Source organism: Colletotrichum truncatum (assembly GCF_014235925.2).
Source record: "Colletotrichum truncatum strain CMES1059 chromosome Unknown Contig_0001, whole genome shotgun sequence".
Classification (NCBI taxonomy): domain Eukaryota; kingdom Fungi; phylum Ascomycota; class Sordariomycetes; order Glomerellales; family Glomerellaceae; genus Colletotrichum; species Colletotrichum truncatum.
Genome location: NW_027222398.1, coordinates 2,194,064 through 2,217,428, shown reverse-complemented (window position 1 = coordinate 2,217,428; position 23,365 = coordinate 2,194,064). Strand labels below are relative to the sequence as shown.

Genomic DNA, 23,365 nt, shown 5'->3' with positions numbered 1-23,365 from the left:
AAATGAAAGTCATAGACGATGATGTTGAATGTTGTTCACGAATCTAGGTTCAAGTTTGCAGTTGAATTGGCTTTATATAGAATGGGGATATGGCGTCTTCAGGTTCAAAATTCTACCGGGCCGGTGCAGCATCGGTTCTAGACCGCCGGAATACGGACCTGCTAAGACCAGGTTGAAACCAACATTTTAGGTGTGGCCGGGGAACACTTCTGCAGGAAGCAAAATCAGGGGTCATTCCCCAGGAAAATTAAGAAAAAAATCTTGACGTGTCATGGGAATTAATGCAGAAAACCCCGCGTAGCGTCGCGTTGCGTGATGAATATATATATTACTTCTCGGGATATCGGTAATATTAGCTAAAAGAAATGGAGGCCGCATGATTACCGAAGACGGCTCGGCGGTCGAAGGCTCGGGGTGGGGTGTCCCGTCTCCGGCTTTCGGGGGCGACCCCGCCGCCAAGGAAGAGCACGCAATGGGGCCTGGCACAGTGTCGGTTCTCGGTTGGGGGGTTGAGAGCAACAGAGCACAGGCGCGTTGGGGGAGCAAATGCACCTACGTCCTGGTGACCCAAGCTCGGGGTCACAGGGCCACTGAGGTGGACGGCGCTAGTAAGGAACGGACTCTAGGAAAGTTGCATGTCGCCATTCCCAATGCGTATGTTTTGAGCTTGGAGAGGGAGAGGAGAGAGAGGAGAAGCTCTGGTATATTTCTCATAGTGATGGCACTGCAATGGTACCTCAACGTAGTTCCAACCGCGTTATAAGGTATTGTGCTCGAGTACACACTATCGTGGCCAGTGGCAGGAAGCTAATCAGTTGAGGTACTGGTGGCCGGTTCACTGTGCGCTGCAGCTACCAACTGTGCTTTTGCGCAAGGTCTCAGGTTGGCCATTGCTGAGGTGAGCTGATCTAATCTGATCCGATTTGGGCCTGGACCTTCCAATTTGGCGCGTCTGCGTGCTCCCCTCCCGGGCTCTCTGGCGTATCTCTCTCTCTCTTTCTCCCAAACACCCCTGCCGGCAGGATCGAACATCATCCTTCCATCACTCACTAATCTCTCAGTGTCCTGTGTTCCATCGACTACTTGTCGACTTGCGATGGACCCGAACATTGCGGATTTACTATTGTAGTGCTGTGTATTCCGTACTTCGTGTTCTAGTTTACTGTGTCTATGCTTTTTTTCCTATTCTTTTTATATCCCCACCGCGTCTATCCAAGATCTCCCTTGCGTCATCATTTCCACCTCCCGATTGGGAACACTTCGCAGCTTGCGGCATCGGGGTAATCTCAAACCCCACCCCTCCTATCCCACGCCATCACACTCAGCTCAGCCAGCTCGGCTCGGGTATCAGAAACCGAGAATAGATCGGCGGCAAAGCAAGCTCGAGCATTGCTCGTGCGTCCCAATCAGTCATATACCACCAGCCCGGGGCCATAGCCCAGCATGGTCGTCTTTGTTGATCTCGAAGAGGACGACGAACCTCTCCATGTCCTTGAGGCCCGTCGCTTAGCAGCCGCAGCCGCCTTTGTAACGGATAACCTTGAATCACGACACTACGACTTCCGCCGTGAGTTCCATAAACCGACAATGGCTGCCGTAGTAGCTCCAGCTCCAGCTCCAATCTTACCTCTGGCCCATGTGCCAGAGCCAGAGCCGGAGCCTACCCCGACTTTCCAGAGTGCTGCTACAGAGGCTCTTGGCTGTTACCCGTGAGATCATCTTCCGTCCCCAATCCAATTGCGAATAATGTCTGATATGGAAGCGTCTACAGTATTGTCATGGCCATCGCGCAACACATCGATCTCAACAGCCTTGACAGCTTGGCACGCACCTCGCGTCTGGTCCGCCAAGGTCTCCTACAATACCGCAACATCCTCCTCTCCTCGACGCTACACTGCTCTAACGAGGGCGCACCCGTCGACCCAGAGCCCACCTTCCGCTTTCGTGCGAGGGCGAGCAACTGGTACTACATGGAAGATGGCCGGAGTTACAATGGCAAGAGCGGCAGCTGTGCCCGGGACCTGGTGACGGGGTGCCGCAGGTGCGGGACCGTTGTGTGCAGGGTATGCCGTCCTATGTCATGCCGCATGTCCTTGGCCCTCTCTTCGAGAGCGGCTTCCCTACTGGTGTGAAGAGGGGTGGCCAAAAACCACTCTCCTCCAAGGACGTGCGGCACTGGCTCTGGGGGAACCGAGAAGACTACACAAAGAACAATTGATCGCTGACCCTTGCAAACAGAATTGCGCTATCAAACCTCCGGCCCAGGTGGCTCTCCGTGAGCGCCATCGTCGGCTGTGCCAGCCATGTACCAAGGCTCCAATCGCCTTATTGGTAAACCCTGCGCTTGACCCTGCAACTTCGCTTCTCGACGACGCGGTACGACGGGAGGTCTGCAGGTGTGACATTGATGGTGTATGGCTTTGCCAGCCATGCGGGCGGAGCATGCGCGCTGCCGATCAGGACTATCAGCGGTATGTTCATGTAACCCTTGTCGCCTCTTTCCGTTCTTGTGGCCTCCACGAATCAAATCGTTACTAACGGTATCAAAAGCATCTGGAAATGGCGCGCTCACTACGGTGAAGTCCTCGGTGGCTTGGGTACGGGCATCGGCGAGGGCGACCGCGGTGTAATTTGCGGCCGTGAGGAGTCATGCGTCGGCGCCAAGGAGCGTGAGAATGAGACAGACTGTGATGCAGAGGACGCGGCCGTTAGCGGGGCTGGGTTGTGGACTGCCACGGACGAGGTGCATCTCGATACCGTGCGCTATGAGCGGACGCCGAGTCCACAGCTTGGCCCCGGCTACGAGAGGCATGAAATAGAGGGCATCGGGGGCGTGGTCAAGACCAAGCTCGTGAGAATGGTGAGTGTTGGCGCGTGCGTGCCCGAGTGGGACGACGAGAAGAGCCACCACAAGATTCTTGCCAGAGAGGTTAATGGCCTCCGGAGGAATTGGTGTGGTTGGTGCTGGAGGGTCATTCCCGGAAAGGATGATCTAGAGAAGGCTGGCGTGAAGATGCAGCAGCTTTGAAGGCGTTGATTTTGGACATGAAGTTTTCACTATAATGGTATAATGACATTGATGGCCTTGGTTTGGGTTGTTTTATTTTTATTTTATTTTTTTATTTTCTCCTTTTTTTCACATAGGCTCATATAGCCGGCTTCCACACCGGCGAGGATACACACTGCAGTAGGGACATGAACTCGAATGGGCATGGATATGAGCATGCAAGAGGAGGTAAAGTAAAAGGGGAGGCCAGAGAGGAATATACACAACTCCCCTCCTTAAAGACTCGTTGAGAGGGTTGGCTGCGACTAGTTATTATTTTGTTCATGATTAGAAGTGACGTCGCGGTGCCAGAGAAAGCTTTTGAATTCTCTTGCACTTTTGGGTAGTATAACCAAAAAAGAAAAAAAAGGCGTCACTGGAAAACGTAATGGCGAACGTAGGAAGTACAGATACAAGAAGAAAAATAAAAGAAAATTATACACGAGTTTTTTTTCTATGGGAATTTTTGATTTATACTCATTGTACAGATTGTTGGTTGGGGTTTGTTTTTCGCTCATCATCCGCGATGAGAAGACCTCTCTCTCTCTATCGCTCACTCCTTTTGTCTTCTCTCTTATATCCTACAGTCTTCCTCATGACATTTGTCCCCCTTCTTCGGAGTGAAATAAATACTCCAATCTCCCACCCCCGATTTTTACGACGTGATGGTACAGAGAAATAGGCACCTCCGTTTTTTGGTTTCTTTTTATTGTCCCCAATGTTGGTACAGACAAGCCCTTTTTATCCGCCGCCCGCTTCATCATCCTTCCTCCGTACACGGCCAACCGTAGCGTCTTTTCAGGTTTATGCTACGGCAAGCCCGAGAAAAAGAAGACGGAAAAAAAAAGAGCCAAAGCTTTCCGAGATATGTTTCGAGTGAAAAGATGGAATAGAAAAAAAAAAAAAGTCTTTCCATTTACAACTCGCCGCGGAAGAGCATCTCCTTGCGACGGGTGCGGTCCTCGCGGGCCTTGGTGCGGATAGAACCCCAGCGGCCCTTGACGGCCTCGAGCTTGCGGGCGATGCGCTCCTTGTGCTCGCGGGGCGCGGGCGTGCAGATGGTGATGAAGGTCTCGGAGCAGTCGAACTTGCGGGCGAGGGCGCCGACGCTCCACTGGACGGGGTCCTCTGCGCGGAGGCGGCGGATTTCGGCGACGTCGTCACGGGTGAGGTGGTAACGGGGGTTGGCGCCGCGGGAGGGCACGTTGAGGGCGGGAGGGAGCTTCGGCGCCGCGGCGGCCTTGGAGGACGACGAGGCGTTGGCGAAGAGCGACGAGAGGTTCGCCCTGCGGCGGGGATCGGTTGAGGGCAGGAACTTGAAAGGGGTGTGGAAGACGGAGGGCGCGGCGGAGGGCGGGTTGACGATGATGGCATCGCCTGACGAGGAAGGGAGGAAGTCGGGATGGGGCCCGATGTTGAGGGCCTTCTTTGTGCGGGTGGTCGTCTTGTGGCCTCTTCGGGGCACAGCGGCGAGGGTGACGGAGGTCTGGGAGCGGAGGAGGCTGGCCAGCGTGGTTGCTGGCCTGGCTAATGTCCTTGCCTCCATGGTCGCGTGTTTGTGTAGAGGTGACGGGTCAGGAGACTAAAGATGGGCCCAATTGAATTGTAGGCGAGGTGTGATAGCACGGCCAGCGTCGCTTCGGAGGGAGATCGCGGAGGCGGCGTTGGGGCGGATTGAAGCTCGGGACGGGTGCCGGCGAGTTGGGGGGATTGGGGTTTGTCGTCGCGTGCTATGGGAGCTGTGCAGCCAGACCCTGAGGTGATCTGGACATTGAAGTTTTTCGGAGCCCATTGGAAATTTTGATTATGTAAGGAGTATGGGGTGAGCTGTCCCGAAAGGGAGCCGAACATGCTTAGGTAATGGAAAGTGTATCTGCCTTGTACCTTAGGCGACGAGCACTTTGCTTAGATAAGACGATAGATCAAATCACATGATGTAGCACGTGGATCATGCATTGCCGATGCACGGCTGGATCCGAGATGGTGGGTCCTGACCAAGGTTCCCTTACCTTGGCTTGTTGCGTGGCCCAGCTAAACACAGCTCTTGCTGGTGACGTCTGCGGTCCATCTAGCCCAACCCCTGATCAGCGAGACAGCTTTCGCTCATTTCCCCTCCTCGAATCTGAAAAGTATCAAAATCCGAAGTCAGGACCAGAGTCTAAAAAATTCAAATAGAGCAGAATCAAGTCAAGTTCCACGCATGTTTCAAACTCTGCCAAGTCTTATCGTGAGAGCGCATTGGCGGCCGCGGCGTGGCAAAGTGCACACCCGGGCACTTTGATATCACCGTTTTCACTCGTGAATTTCCATCTTTGGGAAAGCATTCTTACCCGTTGCTAGGCTGTTTCGTGCGGTAAGGCCGAATCCTGGAGAGTTACCATCTATCGTTTTGCCTGCTTTCATTTTGGGCGTTGGGCTTTCCGGGCTGCTTGAATGCGACAAGCCTCCGAACTGCGCATTCCAAAAGTTCCCAACGGAAATTGATGGATAATACGGAGTAGTTGAATCCATATTTCGACGTTGTGCCATGGCATTGTTCATGCGGATGCGGACAAAAGTGATATGCCTCGTAGGGCGCCAATCAAGGCGAGGCGGGAGCCCGATTGACACAGGGATTCGCCGAGTGGGCGTGACTGCACTTTTGCCCCTCGGAGGGTCCGTTTAGGAGGGGTTCGTCATTGCATCGTCGGGCGGCATTCGACGTAACATTTTCCCAAACCGACCGCCTTATTTTAAATTGTTCCGTTGCTGCGTATGGAGACGGGCTGACTAGTTGATGCCCGTGGGGACACAATGGACAGGGCGAGACTGACGAAGAGGTGAAGCGGTAAAGCCCAAGTAGGAAAGGATGTTAGAGGAGAAAACAGGGAAGATATGGCATTGTAGGCTCGAAGTTGGCAGAGCCAAGATGGAAGTTGATTTGTTTATGGTCGCGGCCTTTTTCGTCTGAACAAGGAAGGCCCTTCTGCGTCGTTTATTCGATGGAAGGTTCGTTTTACGGGGCCGTTACTTTACTCTGCTCCAGAATATCTCCTCTGTAAAAAAGGGTCTGGGGTTGATGGCAGTTTACTTTAGGCCGGGGTTGGTTGGGCGGTTCGACGGCCACATCATCTCCCAGGTCCCCCTCGTTCAGGGAGCCTTGTGGAGAGCAAGAAGTCCGGCGCAACGCAACTCGGTTGCTCAAGAGATGTATGCGCGAGTCAACAGCCAGCAACAGCCAGTCGCCATTCCGGCAACTTTTTCTTGTCTTACCCTTGGGATCGTTATGCAATGTACCCAATCACCGACTCAACGGAAACGTTTTTCATGAACCGGGATTGGCTCGATAATGCAGACGGGGGGGGAAGAGGGGATACACAATGGAAGCCCGACGAAAGAAGACAGGGCGGCGCTCGCTGGTCTAAGACATTGAATCTCTGAGTACCGTCCGCATAATTAAAAGTAGCCAAAAAGAGGGGTCCTGGGGTTCCAGATGTTAGGCGAGCTAGCGACTGTGACTTGGCGATAGTCGGCCGAATGGGGCAAGACAGCAGAAGAGTCAAGAGCTGATCATACCGGCGAGGGGGGAGAGACCGTGAAAAAAAAAAAAAAAAAAAGGAAATGAGGTTTCATGGTAAGAAGAACAAATCCAATATAGAGGGATGCAGACCGATGACGCGTTGGGGGGTAAAAGCAACTGCGACGGGGGAACGCGTTCCAGACAGATTGCGGCCGGTGAGCACACGGACAGTCAGCCCACGCATTTACCTGGATTCTGTCCGCGCCCAGTGGCTCAGGGAGTCGAGGTTTCTTCCCCGCGTATCCATTCGCTGAACTTGTAAATTCCGTGAAGGCTGTGAACAGAAATAGCAAAAAAAGAAAGCAGATAGTGAATAGATCCAGATCGGCACTCCCCAGCAACGGCTTCATGTGTTTGTACCTGACGAGGTCGTGATGGAGTATATACATTCATTGTATTATGGTAACCCAGTATACTCCGTAGTGACAGCTAGCTACATGATAGATCAGCTTAAAAAATAAAAATAAAAAGCACAGGCCGTCGTGCAGCTGCCCGGGACCAACGGCAAAAAGGGACGTGACTAACGAAGGATGACCATCTGGCATTCGGCTGCATCCAAAACGCTAAGCTTGGGCGGCGAGATGAGGTGCCTGGGCTACGGGACGACAACTCGCGCTCAGGAGATTTTTGGGCCTTGGATGCGGACACTTTGGACGGGTATCTGTCGTATCGGTGGTATCTGTGATGATCCGAGAAGGGGGGGATACTTGATGAGGCTACTAGGTTGTGTACTCGAAGAAAGTATAGTCTTCGTTTACTTGGCGAGAGTATGACGGTTTACAGTGGCGGCCATGTCACTTTTTGGCGCATCACGTCAATGCCCAAACTCTAAACAATATTACGGGGGGCGTGACGGTTCCCCCCTTTCACAAGCTGACGGGGCTGCCAGGGTGTGTTGACGGGTGACATGACTGTACTAGCGGACGATGACCCTAGTGGCAGCACCCGTGTACTTGCTTCCTCTTAGCAGGAACATCTAGTACTTTCCACTGATGTATGTAGAGAGAAGGGGGCAGAAAGAATTAACATAATAAAAATTCAACCCAAAAAAACATGATAAAGAAAAATAAAGAAAACTACCACCAGGAATAGCCCGACCGATCATAAGCTCCTGCCTGAAATAATAGCTCGCTCGTGTCTCTCTCTTCTTCCCACTTCCTCCTACCCTTTCCCCCCAGTCTATCCGTCCGTTTCTTCTCCCTGCTTCCGGACAACTCTCGCCATTTATCAGTCATTTGTTGCTCTCCCCATCCTATATCACATACAAACAGACAGCATCATCCGCACTCCTGCTTGTCTGCCTTGGTGAACAGCCGACACCCCCTGTGACCTCGCATACTATTTTCATCCACTCATCTGGTTGGGGACCAAAAAAAAGAGGAACTCACTCCACCAACCAACCACCAACAACACCGACCGCCGACCACCACTCATACTGTCACCAGCAAGGCACAGCAACCACAGCAGCCTAGACTTGGGCCCGTCCATCAGTACACCCCGTCAACCACAAGGCACATGCTACAAGCAGGGGCAAGCAAGCTTCAACCGCCAATCTGACTGCCTCGTCTCCCATTGTTGCGTCACACGGTTTCCAACTTGGGCAATCTAGTACCTGCAAGGAGGAAGCGCGCGAATTTCCAGGGCGTTTGTCAATCATCGACAGTAATTTTTGGGCCAGCTACTACTAGCTACCTAGCGGCTTAGGCCCCTCTTCATCCTGTCACTCACCACTCGTCTTACCCAAGACCCTTTTCGAGGCGAAGCAACCACCATCCATCCAGAAAGAGACGAACAGGCGAGCGTCCAGAGACACACAAGACATAGAGACAGAGACAGAAGACGCCAGAAACGGCACAACGACGAGTGACACCCACCTGACTTGGGGTTCCTTCACCAGTCCGTCCGTCCAGCAACCGACAAAACGCCTGTGTAAATCATCCCATTCTCCTCCATCGGCTAGTCCTCTTGCAATTCCAAGCCTGCCTGCACGCACCTAGGAGAGCTGCGTCCATTGCAGGCCACTCCAGTCTCGGCCCTTTTTTCGACCTCATTCTTCAACGCCCTTCTGGTATGTCCATCTCGATAATATCATCCGCCCCCGTCTCCAAGCGTTAGGTTGTCTGTCGTCCAGACGTTGTCTACCGAGCACTACTACGTTCTGTACCTTGTTGAGGGGTGAGGGGTTCGTCACCAGCCTTGTTCTTGCTGTTACCGCCGGTACTTTGTATCCTGTACTACACCTCCTGCCACAATTTACCGCACGCACTCTACTTGCAGACACACACGCCCCAAAACCAGAACCCCTTCCACTTTCCCCCTTCCCTTGTACTCGACCCAAAAAGGGCGGATCGCGGGAATCGACGTCAGGGTCACAGGGTCACCAAGCCAATCTATTTGTCCCCCCACCACCACCTGTTTTCCCAAAAAGCAGTTCCTGTTCTCCCCTCTTCTCCCGGCCTACATAATAACGTCAAAAAACGTCAGGGTCCCTGCTTGGAACACAATCTCATCGACTTTTTGGCACTTTTCGCTACGGAAACCTTTATGCTACAAGCAAACCAAACTGCACGACATTGAACCAACAAAACAACACATACACACCCACGCTACCACTGCACACATCGCCAAACGGCAGAAAACCTTACATCCATCTCACCATGAGCCTGAGTCTAGCGGAGCCAACCCCGGCCACTGGCGCCAACATCTCGCTTCAGAATCCTGTCGCTGCCGCCGCCGTCAGCGCAATAGGTGGTGATGCGACACCTCGCCCTTCGAGCTATAATGAGCCCGACACGGATTCCAACAAGAAGGATGTCAAGAGCAAGGTGAAGGGCTTGTTCGGACTGGGCAAGAAGAAGGAGGATTCGAACGCCTCAAGCAAATCGTCAACGTCTGCAACCGCCAAGCCTCAGCCTTCGACCGTCACCAGCAATCCCTCCTTGTCAAGGGATCCCTCCAGGGCCTCCGCGAGATCTACCACCGTGCACCCATCGTCGCCAGGTCGTGGCATTTCTGGCTCTCCGCGCCTGCCCTCCCCTGCCGGCTCCCAGATTTTTGAGCGAGATGTCGATAATATGTCAATCAAGCCGCAATCGCCCGCCATCCCGTCGCACATCCAGACTGAGAACCACATCCCGCCCGTCTTGGACGCCTCATCAGAGGCCATTACCGACGACCATCTCGACCCAGACAGCGTTGAGATTGTCACACACGCCCAGCACCAGCCTGCGGCTGCTGCCGTGACTGGTGTCAACGGCACCCCGCACCACCCCGATTCCATGTCCGCCTCGTGGACGGAGGAGCTGCGCGCATTCGCCGATCGCGATGATGCATCAAATTACAATTCGCTCGAGAACGCCGACGTGCGCAGACTGAGTTTCATCTCTTTCGCCGACGTTGTACAGGCCGAACATGGCGGACACGCCGGCGCAGCCGGTTCCCGGGATTCGATCCATGTCGCAGGCTTGACCTCTCTATCGTCGGTTAACGCTCGCTCGCCATCCCCTATCCGTTCGCCCGTATCGTCTCAGCCGGCCACGTCCCCACCGACGAGTAACCCCGGCTCCGTCAAGGGACTGGAAATGTCCCCGGTCCGGAAGCCCATCGGCAGCCCCATTTCGTCGCATCACAACCTGAACATGAGTGGCGACCTCAACATTGAGACGATGTCGCAAGCGCTCAGGCGCACGGCAAGCACGGATCTTAGCGGGGTCCGAAGCTTGCCCACGAGCCCGATTGAGGGACCGTCACGCTGAGATGCACCACCTTTTTGAAAAAACAAAGGATTATCAAGCGTAGCAAAATGCTGCAGATTTACTGGTACGGAGTCGGAGGCAAACGGAGAAACCATTGATACCAAAGTGGAAGTTCTATTGCGGATTTTACTTTTTTACTCGCTTTCACAAACTCTTCTTTTCGCACGAACAGCTTTCGAATGAGAAGCCGTATTATACACCAGGTTGTCTCGATGGGATTACCAAGGAGGGGATACTGTTAACTTGCTATTTGCTAGTTGCTACCTGCTTTTTTTTCTTTTCTTTTCTTTCACTTCTTACGAAGGGAAGTTTTGGAGTTGGGCCAAACAAAGATAAAGGTCTTGTTGCTACTGCTGAAGTATGTACGTGTGGCTGGCGTAGCGGGACTTGGGATGGATGGGAATTATTTTTTGATCCTAAGCGGGTTATTTGGACTTTTTTTTTGAATTGCGAGGTTATTGTTTTAGTTAAACAGCCACCCCCTCTATGGCAAAGCGAATGGAAATCAAAGATTGTAGTTTATATTCAGACTTGGGCTGAAAGGAATCGCGAGAAGAGGAGAAAAAAGCAAGGAACCCAAATCAAATTCTAATAGTGAGAATGATTTGGTCCCATGACGTCTTTGCCCTTTTTTTTTTTTTTTATGCCAAGAATGTGATGTCGTTTTTTTCTAGCGTGGATTACAACGGCACACCTCTTTAGGCTGTTTGTTGAAGGATTGCAGCGTGGGAGGGCAGGAAAATACATACCCCCCCCCCCCCCCCCCCCCATTTGGGCGTGGCCCAGGGGGGGGGGGGGGGGGGGGAGGGGACGGCTAACTCTCTGTCTGTGGGAAGACCGAAGCTACTCTCTCCAACGTCTTGGCTGCTGGGTAAGTAAGCAAACCTGTGATGGTGAAGGGGCAGCCATGGCGGAAAGCCTCGTAGATCGGGCCGTGGGAAGTTTGACGCCATTATCGACGTGGGGCTTTTTTTTTTTTTTTTTCCCCTTCCACCGAGGATGAAAATGAGAATGAGAAAAGGAGGGACGGGGGGAACAGTGAAGAACGAGGCGTGGCGTCGGTGAAGAAGGCGCCTGAGTTGTGTGTGTGTGTGAATTGACGGAACGGGCTTGGGCCGAACTCGACATGGCTTGGCTTGGGAACGATTCACCTGCAGAGCGAGAGGAGAGGGGGGAATGGCAAAGGTACATCAAACGTCATTTATTGATTCAAATTTTGGTAACCACTTCTCCTCCGTCTTTCTACCTTTTTTCATAAAACAACGCCCCCTGGCTGGTAAGTAAATCGCTACGTCCGTCCGTCAAACAAAAACACCCTAACAAGCTTCACCGATCATAATTTCGGCTCTTGGGCATCTTCTTCTCCTCCATCGCGTCGACGTCGCCCTTTTTGTAAAAGTGAGGCGCCAGCTCCGCGAGCCATTTGGGTTCGATGGGCATGCAGCTGCGCATGTACTCCTTGGTCGTCTGGACGAGCTCAAAGTATACGAGCATCTTGACGGGCGGGTCGACGCCCATGAGGACGGAGCTCGGGTGGACGTAGACTGTGGCGTTCTTCTTGACGGTGCGGTAGCTGTCGCCGCTGCGCTGGAGGCGGGCCGCGTTGGGGAAGAAGCCCGCCGTCAGGGCGCGCTTGATGGGCGGTAGGTTGCTGGAGCCGCATGTTGATGGGGTGACTTCGACTCGCTCGCAAAGCTTCGCGAGCTGGTCTCGTACGTCACGCGCGCGCGTGAGGGAGCGCTGCTGGAGGAAGTTCTCGCGAGACCAAATGGGCGAGTAATCGCTGTCGACCCACTGGTTCCAGATGTTGAGGAGTGTGAGGTGGTCGCCGCCCTCCTTGACGGTGAACCGCGCTCTCGCGCTGTCGGCGTGAATCTTCTTGTCCTTGGGCCGGAAGAAGAGCGCCGACGCCTCGCTGAGCATGGACACGACGGAGAGCACTTCTTCCACGCAGCCCTCCTTGTCCGCGGCGAGGACGGCCTTGGCAAGCATCGGGTCCGTCGGGAACTCGGCCATCTGTCGGCCCATTTTCGTGAGCTCGCCCTTATGGTTGAGCGCCTGGAGCGCAAAGAGGTTGTTGAGGGCGCCGATAAGGGCTTCCGTCGGAGGCGGGTCCATGAACTCGAAGTCGAGCAGCTCGTTGATGCCGAGCGATTTCAGTTGCAGCACCACGCCGTTGAGGTTGGTACGTTGGATTTCGGGCATCGGGGACTCGTCCATCTCGTTCATGTAGGCGAACTTGGTGTACAGACGGAAGCACTTGCCGGGACCGACACGACCTGCGCGACCACTCCGCTGGTTGGCGGACGCTCGTGAGCAGGGCGTGACGACGAGGTTCTCCATGCCCGTAGCCGGGTTGTAGACATTCTCCTTAACGAAGCCAGGGTCGATGACGTAGACGATGCCGTCGATGGTCAAACTTGTCTCGGCGATGTTGGTGGCCAGGACGACTTTGCGGGCGCCTTCGGGCGTCGGCTCGAAAATCTTGGCTTGAAGTTCGGAGGGTAAGTTGGCGTAAATGGGGCAGATAACCAGCTCCTTGATGCGGCTCCCTAGCTTTTTCGCCGTGTCGGCTATCTGCTGCTCAGCGGAGTCGATTTCGTCCTGTCCTGTCAGGAACACGAGGATATCGCCCTTGCCTTGCGTCGTGTGAATTTGAAACACAGTGGTGATTGCTGCCGCCAGGTAGTTGGCTTCCGGTGCCGGTGTGTAGTAGATATCTACTGGGTATCTTCGGCCTGGGATGTTGTAGATTGGGGCATCGTCGAAATACGCCGCAAACTTCTCAGCGTTCATCGTAGCGGAGGAGATGAGCAGCTTGAGGTCGGGTCGTTCCCTTGCCAAATCCTTGACCAGGGCCAACAGGATATCTGTGTGGACTGTTCTCTCGTGAGCTTCGTCAATCATGATGGCCGAATATCCGGCCAGGTCAGGCTCCGTCATAAACTCTCTCAGCAACATGCCGTCAGTCATATACTTCAAGATAGTCTTGTCGCTGGTATTATCCTCGAAACGAATCGAGTAACCGACTTCCTGGCCGACCTTGACGCCCACTTCATCCGCCACACGCGCCGCGACACTCATGGCCGCAACACGACGGGGTTGCGTACATCCAACCTTTAGGCCATTCTTGGTGTATCCGGCCTCGTGAAGGTACTGCGGTAACTGTGTCGTCTTTCCGGAACCCGTCTCTCCAACAATGACAAGAATTTGATGCTCGTTGATGGCGTTGAGGAAGTCGTCCCGATATTGGTAAATGGGCAAACTCTTTCTCGTTTCCTGAATCGAGAGTTGCTTCTTCTCGGCGGCCTCAATTTGTGCCGCCAAAAACTGCTGCTCCTTGGTCAGCTTGCCCTCGCCTGGCAAACTTGACCCCAGATTCCACTGGATGTACTGCTCCTCATCCAAAACATAGGAGTAGTCGTCGTTTTCCCTCTCGGACCTCTGAATCTGCGCCTTGGCCTTGGTGGCTTGCTCCCTTTCCCACTCCTCGTGCTCTGTGACGAACTTCTCCTGGCCGTACTCGTCCTTTTCCACGTATCTCTTGTACATGGCGTCCTCCTTTCTCTTCTTGTCGATTTTGCCCTTCTCGGTGATGTAGTCCTCCGGTATGTAGTACCCGTCCTTGTGGTCGTCGATCTTGAGTCGCTCCTCCGCCAACCGCAAGACTTCACGGTTCTTGGCAAACTCGGCCTTTTCTCGTTCAGACAGCCGCGCGCCGCTCCTCAGTTCCGCCGTCTCCTCGGCGACTTGTTTCCGCAGCAGAGCAAGCTTCTCGGCCTCTCTCTTTCCAAGGTACGACTGTCGACTCTTCATCCTCAGCTCCTCCATCGTCGCCTTGCGGTCCGAGCCCTCCGGCATCCTCCTGCTCTCTGTGCCCTTGGACCTCTTGTCATCCTTATCCTTCAACCGTTTCGCAAACGCCTCTCGCTCTTCGATATCCCGCTGGCGCTCCAGCTCCTCGCGCGCACCGTCCGACAAGTCTTCGTCTCGATCTCGTTCGCGGTCGTCGTGGCTGAGCTTGACGCGCTTCGACGCCGACTCTTGGAAATCAGGCTCGTCGTCGTTACCATCAACATCGTCATCTGAGGGCGGCTCCTCGTCCGCCCACCTGTCATCGTGGTCCGTGTCTCTTTTACGGTACTGTTTGGAAGGGCGAGCGGGAGATCGTTCGCGCGAGCGACGCCGGGACGTCCTTTCGCCACGATCACGACTGCGGTCCCTGTCTCTGTCATGCGAGCGATCACGGTGGCGCGACTTGTGCTTCTTCTTTTCCTTGACCACTTTCGTGGGGCCGACCTCGTCGTCCTCCATCGGGAGGAAGGCGTACTTCTTCGACGCCATGGCTGGAGGTGTCAATGCAGAGCTTTCAACTAGAAAAAACAACAAGCGCGCTTCAAATATCGTAGGCGCTCTTTGGTGTTGGTGAAGCCAGGGCCGACTCTGAAGCTGGAATCCAGTGTCAGTGTTGCAGACGGGAAGATTCAAAGGCGTCAAACTTGGCTTAGCCACTTTGACGTGCCTGGCGTGTCTCTCACACGCTGCAGGTCGTCTGAACGTCGTGCTCCACACCTTCAGTGGTGGGGCTAACCGTCAAAGGCCAGTGCCCAATAGCATTCATCCGATAACAAGTCTTATCGGACCTCCTAGCTCCCCTTCTTAACACGTTGGAACTTTACAATTTGAGTAGCTGCTTGATTGCGGCGCCCTCGATATCTCTTACACCCTGTTCTTTCTACTCTGTATTCGCCCAATTCCTCCTCATACACGACAAGTCCTTCTTCCCCATTTTAGTCACTCCTTTAGGACTTGGGGAGTTTTTCAGCATCGCCCAAAAAAAAGCCGTGTTATTCCGGTAACATTTTTTTTTTGCTCAGCTCTACATCACTAGTAGTCGAATTACACCAACGGGGGCGACCATGTTCCTCCGAGGGGCAGCGCTGCTGCTGCTGCTCCTATGCTTCGTCCAGCTGGCGCTCTGCGCTGAGGACTACTACAACCTCTTGGGCATTAGCAAGTCTGCTTCAGACCGCGAAATCAAGTCGGCCTACCGTAAACTCAGCAAGAAGTACCACCCTGATAAGAACCCGTAAGTTTCGCCCCCGTCCCCTGCCTTCGATGCACATACATCCCTTGGCCCCCCCTGAGTCGCAGCACGAATTAACTAACACAAACTCTAGTGGCGACGAGACGGCAAAGGACAAATTCGTCGAAGTTTCCGAAGCCTATGAAGCTCTTATTGACCCCGAAACCCGCAAGATTTACGACCAATATGGCCACGAGGGCCTGAAGCAACAGCAACAAGGTGGCGGCTTCCACCGCCACGACCCCTTCGACGTCTTTTCCCGCTTCTTCGGCGGCGGCGGCCACTTTGGCGGACACGGTCAGCGCCGCGGCCAGGACGTCAACGTGCGCCTCGGCATCGCCCTCCGCGACTTCTACAACGGCATCAACACCGAATTCCAGTGGGACAAGCAACACATCTGCGAGGACTGCGGCGGCTCAGGATCCTCCGACGGCAAGGTCGACACCTGTAACGTGTGCGGCGGCCGCGGTGTGAGAATTGTTAAGCACCAGCTCGCTCCTGGAATGTACCAGCAGGTGCAGATGCAGTGTGACGCCTGCGGCGGTCGTGGCCAGAGCATCAAGCACAAGTGCCACACCTGCGGTGGCGAGCGTGTTGTTCGCAAGCAGACGGCAGTGCAGCTCACAGTCGCCCGCGGCGCCGCACGTGAGAGCCAGATTGTATACGAGAACGAGGCGGACGCGAGCCCTGATTATGTCGCCGGTAACCTCATCGTCACCCTTGCCGAGAAGGAGCCCGACCTGGAGACGGACAACCCTGACAAGGTGGACGGCACGTTCTTCCGCCGCAAGGACAACGATTTGTACTGGACCGAGGTGCTCTCCGTGCGCGAGGCGTGGATGGGAGAGTGGACGCGCAACCTTACGCACCTGGACGGCCACGTCGTGAGACTTTCAAGAGAAAGAGGACAGGTGGTGCAGCCGGGCCACGTCGAGACGGTCAAGGGCGAGGGTATGCCCATCTTCCACGAGGACGGCGACAGCGTGTACCACAAGACGGAGTTTGGCAACCTGTACGTGGATTATGTGGTCGTGCTGCCGGACCAGATGGAGAGCGGGATGGAGAAGGACCTCTGGAGCGTTTTCCAGAAGTGGCGAGGCAAGGTCGGCGTTGATCTGCACAAGGACAGCGGGCGGCCGGAGAAGCCTATCGTGCACGACGAGTTATGATGATGTAGACGATACGTGTGTGTGTGTGTGTGCGTGTCTGTGTATTGAGAGAGTAAAACAATTATAGACGGCCGTAAAACTTGTAAAACGAAAATAATAAAAAAAGAAGAAGAAGAAGAAGAAGAAGAAGCAAGACTATGTGCTGAAGATGTGTTTGCCATGTCACTGTCACCCTGTGAAGATTCGTTTCTTTCTTCCTTTTTTTTTTTACTGTCAAAAGAAGATAATGTGGTAAGTCCGTTACAAAAATAATTCTGTATCATAGATATCTATCAGACCCATCTCATTCGTCATTTGTCGAAGCAGATTCGTAAGTCGTTAGAATTTCTCCCGTCATATCGTGTCTCTAGTTTCCAAACATGTAGGATAGGTTACCACCCCGTTACAAGGAAAAAAAATACAAGGAAAGAGATAAGTAAGGAAATGAGAAAATGGACAGAGAGATAAGAAGTTTTAAGAAAAAAGAGTCGTGAAATCGTCGTCATCCGCTTCGTCTTCTTCTCCTTCGTCGCCGACTATAATGATCATCGTCATCGTCGTCTCCGTCGTCTATCCTCCCCTGTCCCCCCGTGTGCTGCACCTCTTGCACCACGCCAACTACGTCCTTCAATAGGTGCTTCCAGCTGACGTGTCCGCTAATCATACCTTCAATGTCAGTTGCGAGCCGCTGAACGACGGCGTCGTCCGTGCCGCCCACGGCCCACGATCCGCTCGAGTGCCAGCCGTTACCCACCCGAGGTCGAAAGTCAAAGTTGCCCTGACGCCATCTTAATGCACCACTGCTGTCCAGAGGCCGCCCTTGGGCGTCGAAACGGTCGGGAAGCACTTCGACCTCACCATCCGAGTCAGAAGGAGATTCTATTCCACGTCTGCGACGGGTGAGCGGTCGGTTCATGGAGGGATCTGACGATGAGCGTCGGCGGTTGAGGACGGGCCGAAGAGTTGCCAGCTGCTCTTCGCTCAGAACAGGTGGCTCATTGTCCTCCTCTACCTCTTCCGCTGCATGTTGCTCCTGTTCTTGATGATGCCTATGCAGAGTTTGCGACGATTTGGGGGACAACGGGATAAATGTGACAGATTTCGTGGCAGAGTGTGGCGGTTGTGGTCGTCTATCCACGCCTACGCTAGAAGCCGAAGAAAGAGACGGCGATCGAGACCGCGTGGGTGGTTGTGACTGAGAGCGAGTATTGGACTGTGATTCAGGCGGCAGGAACTGCTTGACACGTTGTCGCCATTTTAGACCATCTATGACATGTTAGCCCAAAGCCACAGACCCGATAAACGACAAATGAGATTAAACGATCAGATCAACCCACCCTCAGGACCCAGGGAGGCTCGCTGGGCATCTTGTGGTGAGGCGCTACGAGATATGTCTTCACTCACATGGTCAGGGCCGAACCTTGTCCCCGGCGGCGGGCCGCCTGCCGGGGGAGGACCTCCCGCAGGCGGGGGCGGGGGATATCCACCGGCGCCGCCTGTGGCCATCGGTGGAGACGGGCCCATCGGTGGCGGTCCCGGCGGGTAGTCTTGGGGATACGGCGGGTACTGATCCCGGAGGTTGGCAGTCGAGATGTTCGGGTGCTGAGTGAAGCCCGCGGCGCCGGCCGGCGGGGGCGGATAGTACGCGCCGCCGGATGCGTGTGGCGGAGATGGCGGACGGTTGTAGTCGTCATAGTAACCTTCCGGTCGAACATCGTCTTCATATCCTGCAAAGCTGTCAGCCATGGCAACTATTACACCTCAAGACTACTCACGGCCTCGGGAGTCTCCGCGTCTGCGGTCGCGGTCCCTACTGTAAGCACGGTCTCGGGAAGCTCGGTCTCGTGACGACTTGTATTCTCTGTCACGCGAAATCGATCTGTCACGGGAGCGGGGTCTTGCATCTCTCTCCCTTGACCTGCGATCGTCCTCTTCCTTCTCCTTCTTCTTCTGGTACTGCTTGATTCCGATAGCAGCGGCTCCTGTTCCCACGGCAGCCGCCGCCATGTCCCTCAGTCTACTCTTACTCCGCTTGGTCGCCGGCTCGGGCTCGTCGTATTCATCCCGGTGTCTCCGGCGTCGCCTCTCTCTCGCTGCAGACTCGTACCCGTCATCTGGCGGGTATGGCGGCTCGGACGGCAGCGGTGCAGTTCCGTACTCAACTAAGCCTAGCTCGGGATCAGCGCTGCGCGGCTCGGAATATAGAGAACGGGCCTGGGACCTGCTGCGAGACCGACGACGTGCTCGCCGCTCCCGCCGAAGTTCCTCCTCATACTCTTCATCACTCAGCTCGCGGTCTAGTTCGCGGTCTTTCTTCTCCTTGCGGTTCTTGTAGATTTTGCTGGCGACGCCACCGGCTATTCCGGCAGCTGCGATTTCTGCTCCGGTCCTGAGTCGTGACTTGGATCGCGACCGGCTTCGTGACTTGGACTTGGACTTGTTGCGGAAGTGCTTCACCAGACCGGCGGCGGCAGCGGTTGCAGCTGCAGCCTTAGCCACAGACCGACTGCGGCTCTTGCTCTTGCGGCTACGGCTGCGGCTGCGAGAGTGAGAGGAGTAGCTGGACGCGGAGTAGCCCCTGTTTCTTGCACGGCCACGGCTCATCTCTTCCTTCTCGATCTTGTTACTCTGGTAGTACTTGGCAGCACCAGCAACTGCGAGCGCAGCCGCGGCGATGCCAAGACCAGTCTTGATTCTAGAACTGCGACTGTGGGATCTCGATCGCGAGCGACGATCATCATAGTAGTCATCCCGGTAGTTCTCTTCGTATGCGCTGCGCGCGCGCCGGATGATCTCAGTGCCCAGACCTCCGAGTGCGGCGCCAGCGAGAACTTTGCTTCCTCGGTTGCTGGGGAGCTCACCGTTGCTGTCCCTCCTGCTTGCGGCAAGGGCGGCAATACCAGCTCCAGCAAGGGCACCCTCCGCGAGATGGCGCTTGTGGTGGTGATCAGAGCTATTGCTTCTCTCACGTCGAATGACAGTTCTCTTGTAATGATAGTCCTCATCATCACTGACGTAATCGCGGCCACGTCCTCGGCGGTCGTAGTAATACTCACGCTCATCCCGACGGTGGGGTCCGACGGCCTTCGTCTCACGACGGTAATAGAACTCATCCTCACGGGGCTCGCGGCGGACAACTTCACGGGGTTGTTCGCGCTCTCTCAGGACAACGATGCCAGGTTCCTGGCGAGGAACAATAATGGGAGCTGGGGGAGGGGCCTCCTGGACAATGATCTTCTGGGGCTCGGGTGCTTGTTGCCGGATGATGACAGGCTGGGGAATGGGCGGGGGGCTGATGGGAGAGTAATATTCAGTCTCCTTACGGTACTTCTCGACTTCTGCTCCGCCATAGTCGTCCCGGTGCTCCTCGATGCGCTTCTCAATCTTGACGTCGCCGTCCTCACGACGCTCTATGCGCTTGTCGACTATAACTTCGGTGTCGTCATGGTGATGGTGGTGGTGATGGTCCCAGGGGCCTCTCGAGCGGCGGTCCCAGTCGCGGTCGCGCTCAATTTCGACAACGCTGCGGGATTCGTCGAAGCGGCCGCGTTCACGTTCGTAGTCCTTTTCGTAAAAGATGCTACGGGATTCGGATCTGTAGGGGTCGACCTCGCGCTCACGCTCAATCACCTGGCTCCGGGAATCGAAGGCGGAGCGCGGACGTTCCGGGGCAAAGGGGTATTCGCCCGAGGTGCGCAGCGGGTAGCCCGAGTATCGGGATCGGCGATCATCTTCCTCGATCTCGACTCGCTCGCGCTCGATCCTCTCGACTCTCTCGACGCCTTTCGGAGCCACTTTGTAACGGCGGACGGTAGTAGTCTTGTATCCGCCTTCATCAGACGAAGAGGAGCCGGCTCGGTCCCGGTAGAAGCGGGTCGACTCTCTGTAAACTCCAGACATCGCTAGATGCGATGGAAGCGAAGTGCTAACGACGCTGTTTTCGGAAACGGCAGACGAATTTCAAACGGCGAAAACGACTCGCTATAGACAGTTGCGGGCCCGGGGCTTTGAACAAAGAAATGTGCGATGATGACGGAGGAGGGGTGGTGACGGGCTTTAAGTGGTGTACATATGTATCCGCACCTGGTGTAAGGTAGTACGTAGTGAGGAACGATTTATTGGGAGGCTGGTGGATCACACCAGCTATGGGTTGGGCAGCTGTTAGTTTCTTTTGTATGGAACGAAGTAGCTACACCAGTTGGGGGTGTATTAGTGAGGAGGGAAGTGCCCGGGAGAATGGGAGAGAATCGAAGGAGGGCGTTCGAGAGAAAGTAGAGAGGAGGGGGAGGGGGAGGGGGGACGGAAGGGAAGCGAAGCGAAGAGGTGGAGGGGCAGGCAGCTATTGGGCTGAGATGGCGGGACTGAACGAGGAACCCCCAGAGACCCAGAGACGGGGCCTCCAGGGGGGTCGATGCCTCAGACTCAGTGGCCCTAAAGGAGGGGCTGCTTCTAAATCCTGCGTCCAAAGGCGCGGACCAGGGCGTAAAACAAGAGCCCGGTGCCCTCACGGTCCGGTCAAAACCAGGCCTGAGAAAAATGTAACTACAGCACAGAATCTGGAAGGGTCTCCCATGTCGCCGCAGCACCACACCACCCAAAGGCATACCTACCACATATACCACTGTGTAGGTATACGTACTGCTAGTATGCACAGTACTACAGGGAATAGACCCCCCTCCCCCCCTGGTCTGCTGGCTATTTCCATCCCATCCTACACAACATTCTCCGACACTGACCTACTATCCTGGCTTAATTCGGCGCTTCTCATTGCAAGACAAAGTAGTATTTCTACACCATTGCGTCCATTTTCTCTTTCTTAACTCGAGCTCACTAATGGATATACCATGCACAGAACCTTGAAGACACCATGACCAGCCTGTTTGAGCTATCTATATCGTGTTCCCCTCCCCAACAGCATAGAATCGAGAGGCTAACAAAAAAACGAAATGACAAAAGAAAGCCTTACGTCATTTGTACTGACCAACCGCCGAAACCCACCTCGGAAAAAAAGCATCCAACAACACCACCTCGTCCCTGTCATCCAACTAATTAATTGCCATGGTCGATAATGGCCACGAGCAAGACATGAACGCGAACAGGCATCCTGCGAACACCTGTCAGAATCACCTTTCCCCAACAAAAAAATAATGAAAACCACCGATGGAAGTGTCCCGACATCGAGAACCACGGGCCAAGGCAGCCTTGTGACCAGGCAGATTTCCTGCGGCACGCCATCCGAAATCTGGGAGGGTGGGCTGCTCAGGGCCTTGACAGGCTATGATACCCCAACTGCCCTTGTCATCCGCCCTCATCCCTGTCGCCCATGACAGCTGGTCAGAGTCTCAGAAGAATAGCACCTCGCGGCGGTCAGGGCAGCCTTTTTCCCTACTACGTAGTAGGTCGAACGAATGAGTCGCGACTCGACTAAACCCCCCTTGAACTCGGGAACTATTCACACTCACTCATGACCTCCGCCTCTTGTCTCTTTGGAGCATTGTCATGATAACTTCTCTTGTAGCTTCTCCCCGATAGTTCAGACGGCTTCTACGACATCTTCGCTGCTGCGCCGCTGCACATTATCTGAATACTGAGAAAAGCAAATGCGCCCCGCATCGACGCAGCTTGGTGTCGTCATGGCACAGAGGGGCAAATGGCAGATGCGCCCAATTGTATTGCCGAGCTGCATGCCCAGATTCCCCGTTGCTGGAACCTTTCGGGAAGCGCGAAGAACACCACTCCACCCGGACGACTTGGTCTAGCCTCGTGGACAATGGAGCAGCCTGAGTCTGAGATGGGAAGATGGAGATGGACGAATGCCCAAACCTCCATTCCCGCACTTGTCCTCGCCGCACGTCGGGGTGCGCCTTGCTCATCTGCCGCGACACCCGCCAGCTGCCGGGTATTTTATTTCAACTTACTTTTGTGCTGCTGTTACTGGCTCCACAAGAGCTGGTTCCAGGAACTGCCCTCTTAATTCTCTGCATTAAGGCGAGCTTTCCAAGCTCTGCTTACCATTAGACCAACGCGACACCGACAATTGCGCATCGCAGTCTTGTCTCCCTGCATGGAGCCGGCATTTGACCATAACCTGCAGCCTGACCGTGGCTCGTTGCTCCGCCCATCCCCAGTGGCTAGCTGCTGGCCCCGAGTTCCAGAGATCCCGAGGCCTCCCAGCCCTAATGAGGCTTGGAGACGTGTACAAGGAAGATGACTCCTTGCCTACATCGTGGCTTGACACTGTTACAGATGCTTCATTGGCTTGCAGGCAACTGCATTATATCGCCAAGTCCTGCAAAACACCACCAATCACTTCCGCAAGTGGGTCAAATTTTCTCATCTGTCTTGTCATTGACATTCAAGTACGTAGTAAGTCGCTGTATCTTTGTCCAAGCCTGATGGGTTATTCAGCGAGGCCCTCCACAAACAACAGGCACCTGCTGTTACCAATTCTTGATGACGTGGATAGATCTGTTAGAACTACTATCGACATTCGGCCAAGTGACACCGTGTTCAGCTTATTGTCAGCATCCTTGGGATATTAGTAAAGTTACAACCCGAAAAGCGATAGACCGTGGCTTGTTCCCGCGCCGCTCAAACGAACCCTCCCTCCCACCGCCGCCGTTCTGTGGCCAGTGAAAAGGGCGTCAGTAAGGCGTACTAAGCAAAAACCTTTCTTCAACTACTTGAGGATTTTCAAAGCAAATAATAAGCCACAGCACCGAGGCTGAAGGAACGTCCGAGTGGCACCAAAGTATCGGATCCGAAGGCTCA

General features: G+C 54.6%; 6 protein-coding genes across 6 annotated transcripts; 3 read left to right on the top strand and 3 right to left on the bottom strand.

Moving 5' to 3' along the window:
* Positions 1-1,443: 1,443 nt before the first annotated feature.
* CTRU02_200543 (uncharacterized protein) lies at positions 1,444-3,028 on the top strand (the record flags this gene model as incomplete). The annotated part of the gene is made up of 4 exons (XM_070203708.1): positions 1,444-1,709; positions 1,772-2,063; positions 2,239-2,471; positions 2,551-3,028. 4 exons carry the CDS (start codon positions 1,444-1,446, stop codon positions 3,026-3,028), a joined length of 1,269 nt encoding a protein of 422 aa, XP_070062290.1.
* Positions 3,029-3,962: 934 nt separating this feature from the next.
* On the bottom strand, positions 3,963-4,592 carry CTRU02_200544 (mitochondrial 54S ribosomal protein mL58; the record flags this gene model as incomplete). Its single annotated transcript, XM_036718552.1, has 1 exon — positions 3,963-4,592. One exon carries the CDS (start codon positions 4,590-4,592, stop codon positions 3,963-3,965), a length of 630 nt encoding a protein of 209 aa, XP_036589551.1.
* Positions 4,593-9,262: 4,670 nt separating this feature from the next.
* CTRU02_200542 (uncharacterized protein) lies at positions 9,263-10,360 on the top strand (the record flags this gene model as incomplete). Its single annotated transcript, XM_036718550.1, has 1 exon — positions 9,263-10,360. One exon carries the CDS (start codon positions 9,263-9,265, stop codon positions 10,358-10,360), a length of 1,098 nt encoding a protein of 365 aa, XP_036589550.1.
* Positions 10,361-11,686: 1,326 nt separating this feature from the next.
* Positions 11,687-14,704, bottom strand: CTRU02_200541 (ATP-dependent RNA helicase DHX8 (helicase associated domain-containing protein); the record flags this gene model as incomplete). Its single annotated transcript, XM_036718549.1, has 1 exon — positions 11,687-14,704. One exon carries the CDS (start codon positions 14,702-14,704, stop codon positions 11,687-11,689), a length of 3,018 nt encoding a protein of 1,005 aa, XP_036589549.1.
* Positions 14,705-15,279: 575 nt separating this feature from the next.
* CTRU02_200540 (DnaJ domain-containing protein) lies at positions 15,280-16,615 on the top strand (the record flags this gene model as incomplete). Its single annotated transcript, XM_036718548.1, has 2 exons — positions 15,280-15,449; positions 15,541-16,615. The coding sequence occupies 2 exons, from the start codon at positions 15,280-15,282 to the stop codon at positions 16,613-16,615; spliced, it is 1,245 nt and encodes a 414-aa protein (XP_036589548.1).
* Positions 16,616-17,096: 481 nt separating this feature from the next.
* Positions 17,097-20,494, bottom strand: CTRU02_200539 (uncharacterized protein; the record flags this gene model as incomplete). The annotated part of the gene is made up of 3 exons (XM_036718547.1): positions 17,097-17,860; positions 17,932-18,321; positions 18,370-20,494. The coding sequence occupies 3 exons, from the start codon at positions 20,492-20,494 to the stop codon at positions 17,097-17,099; spliced, it is 3,279 nt and encodes a 1,092-aa protein (XP_036589547.1).
* Between the last annotated feature and the right edge of the window lie 2,871 nt (positions 20,495-23,365).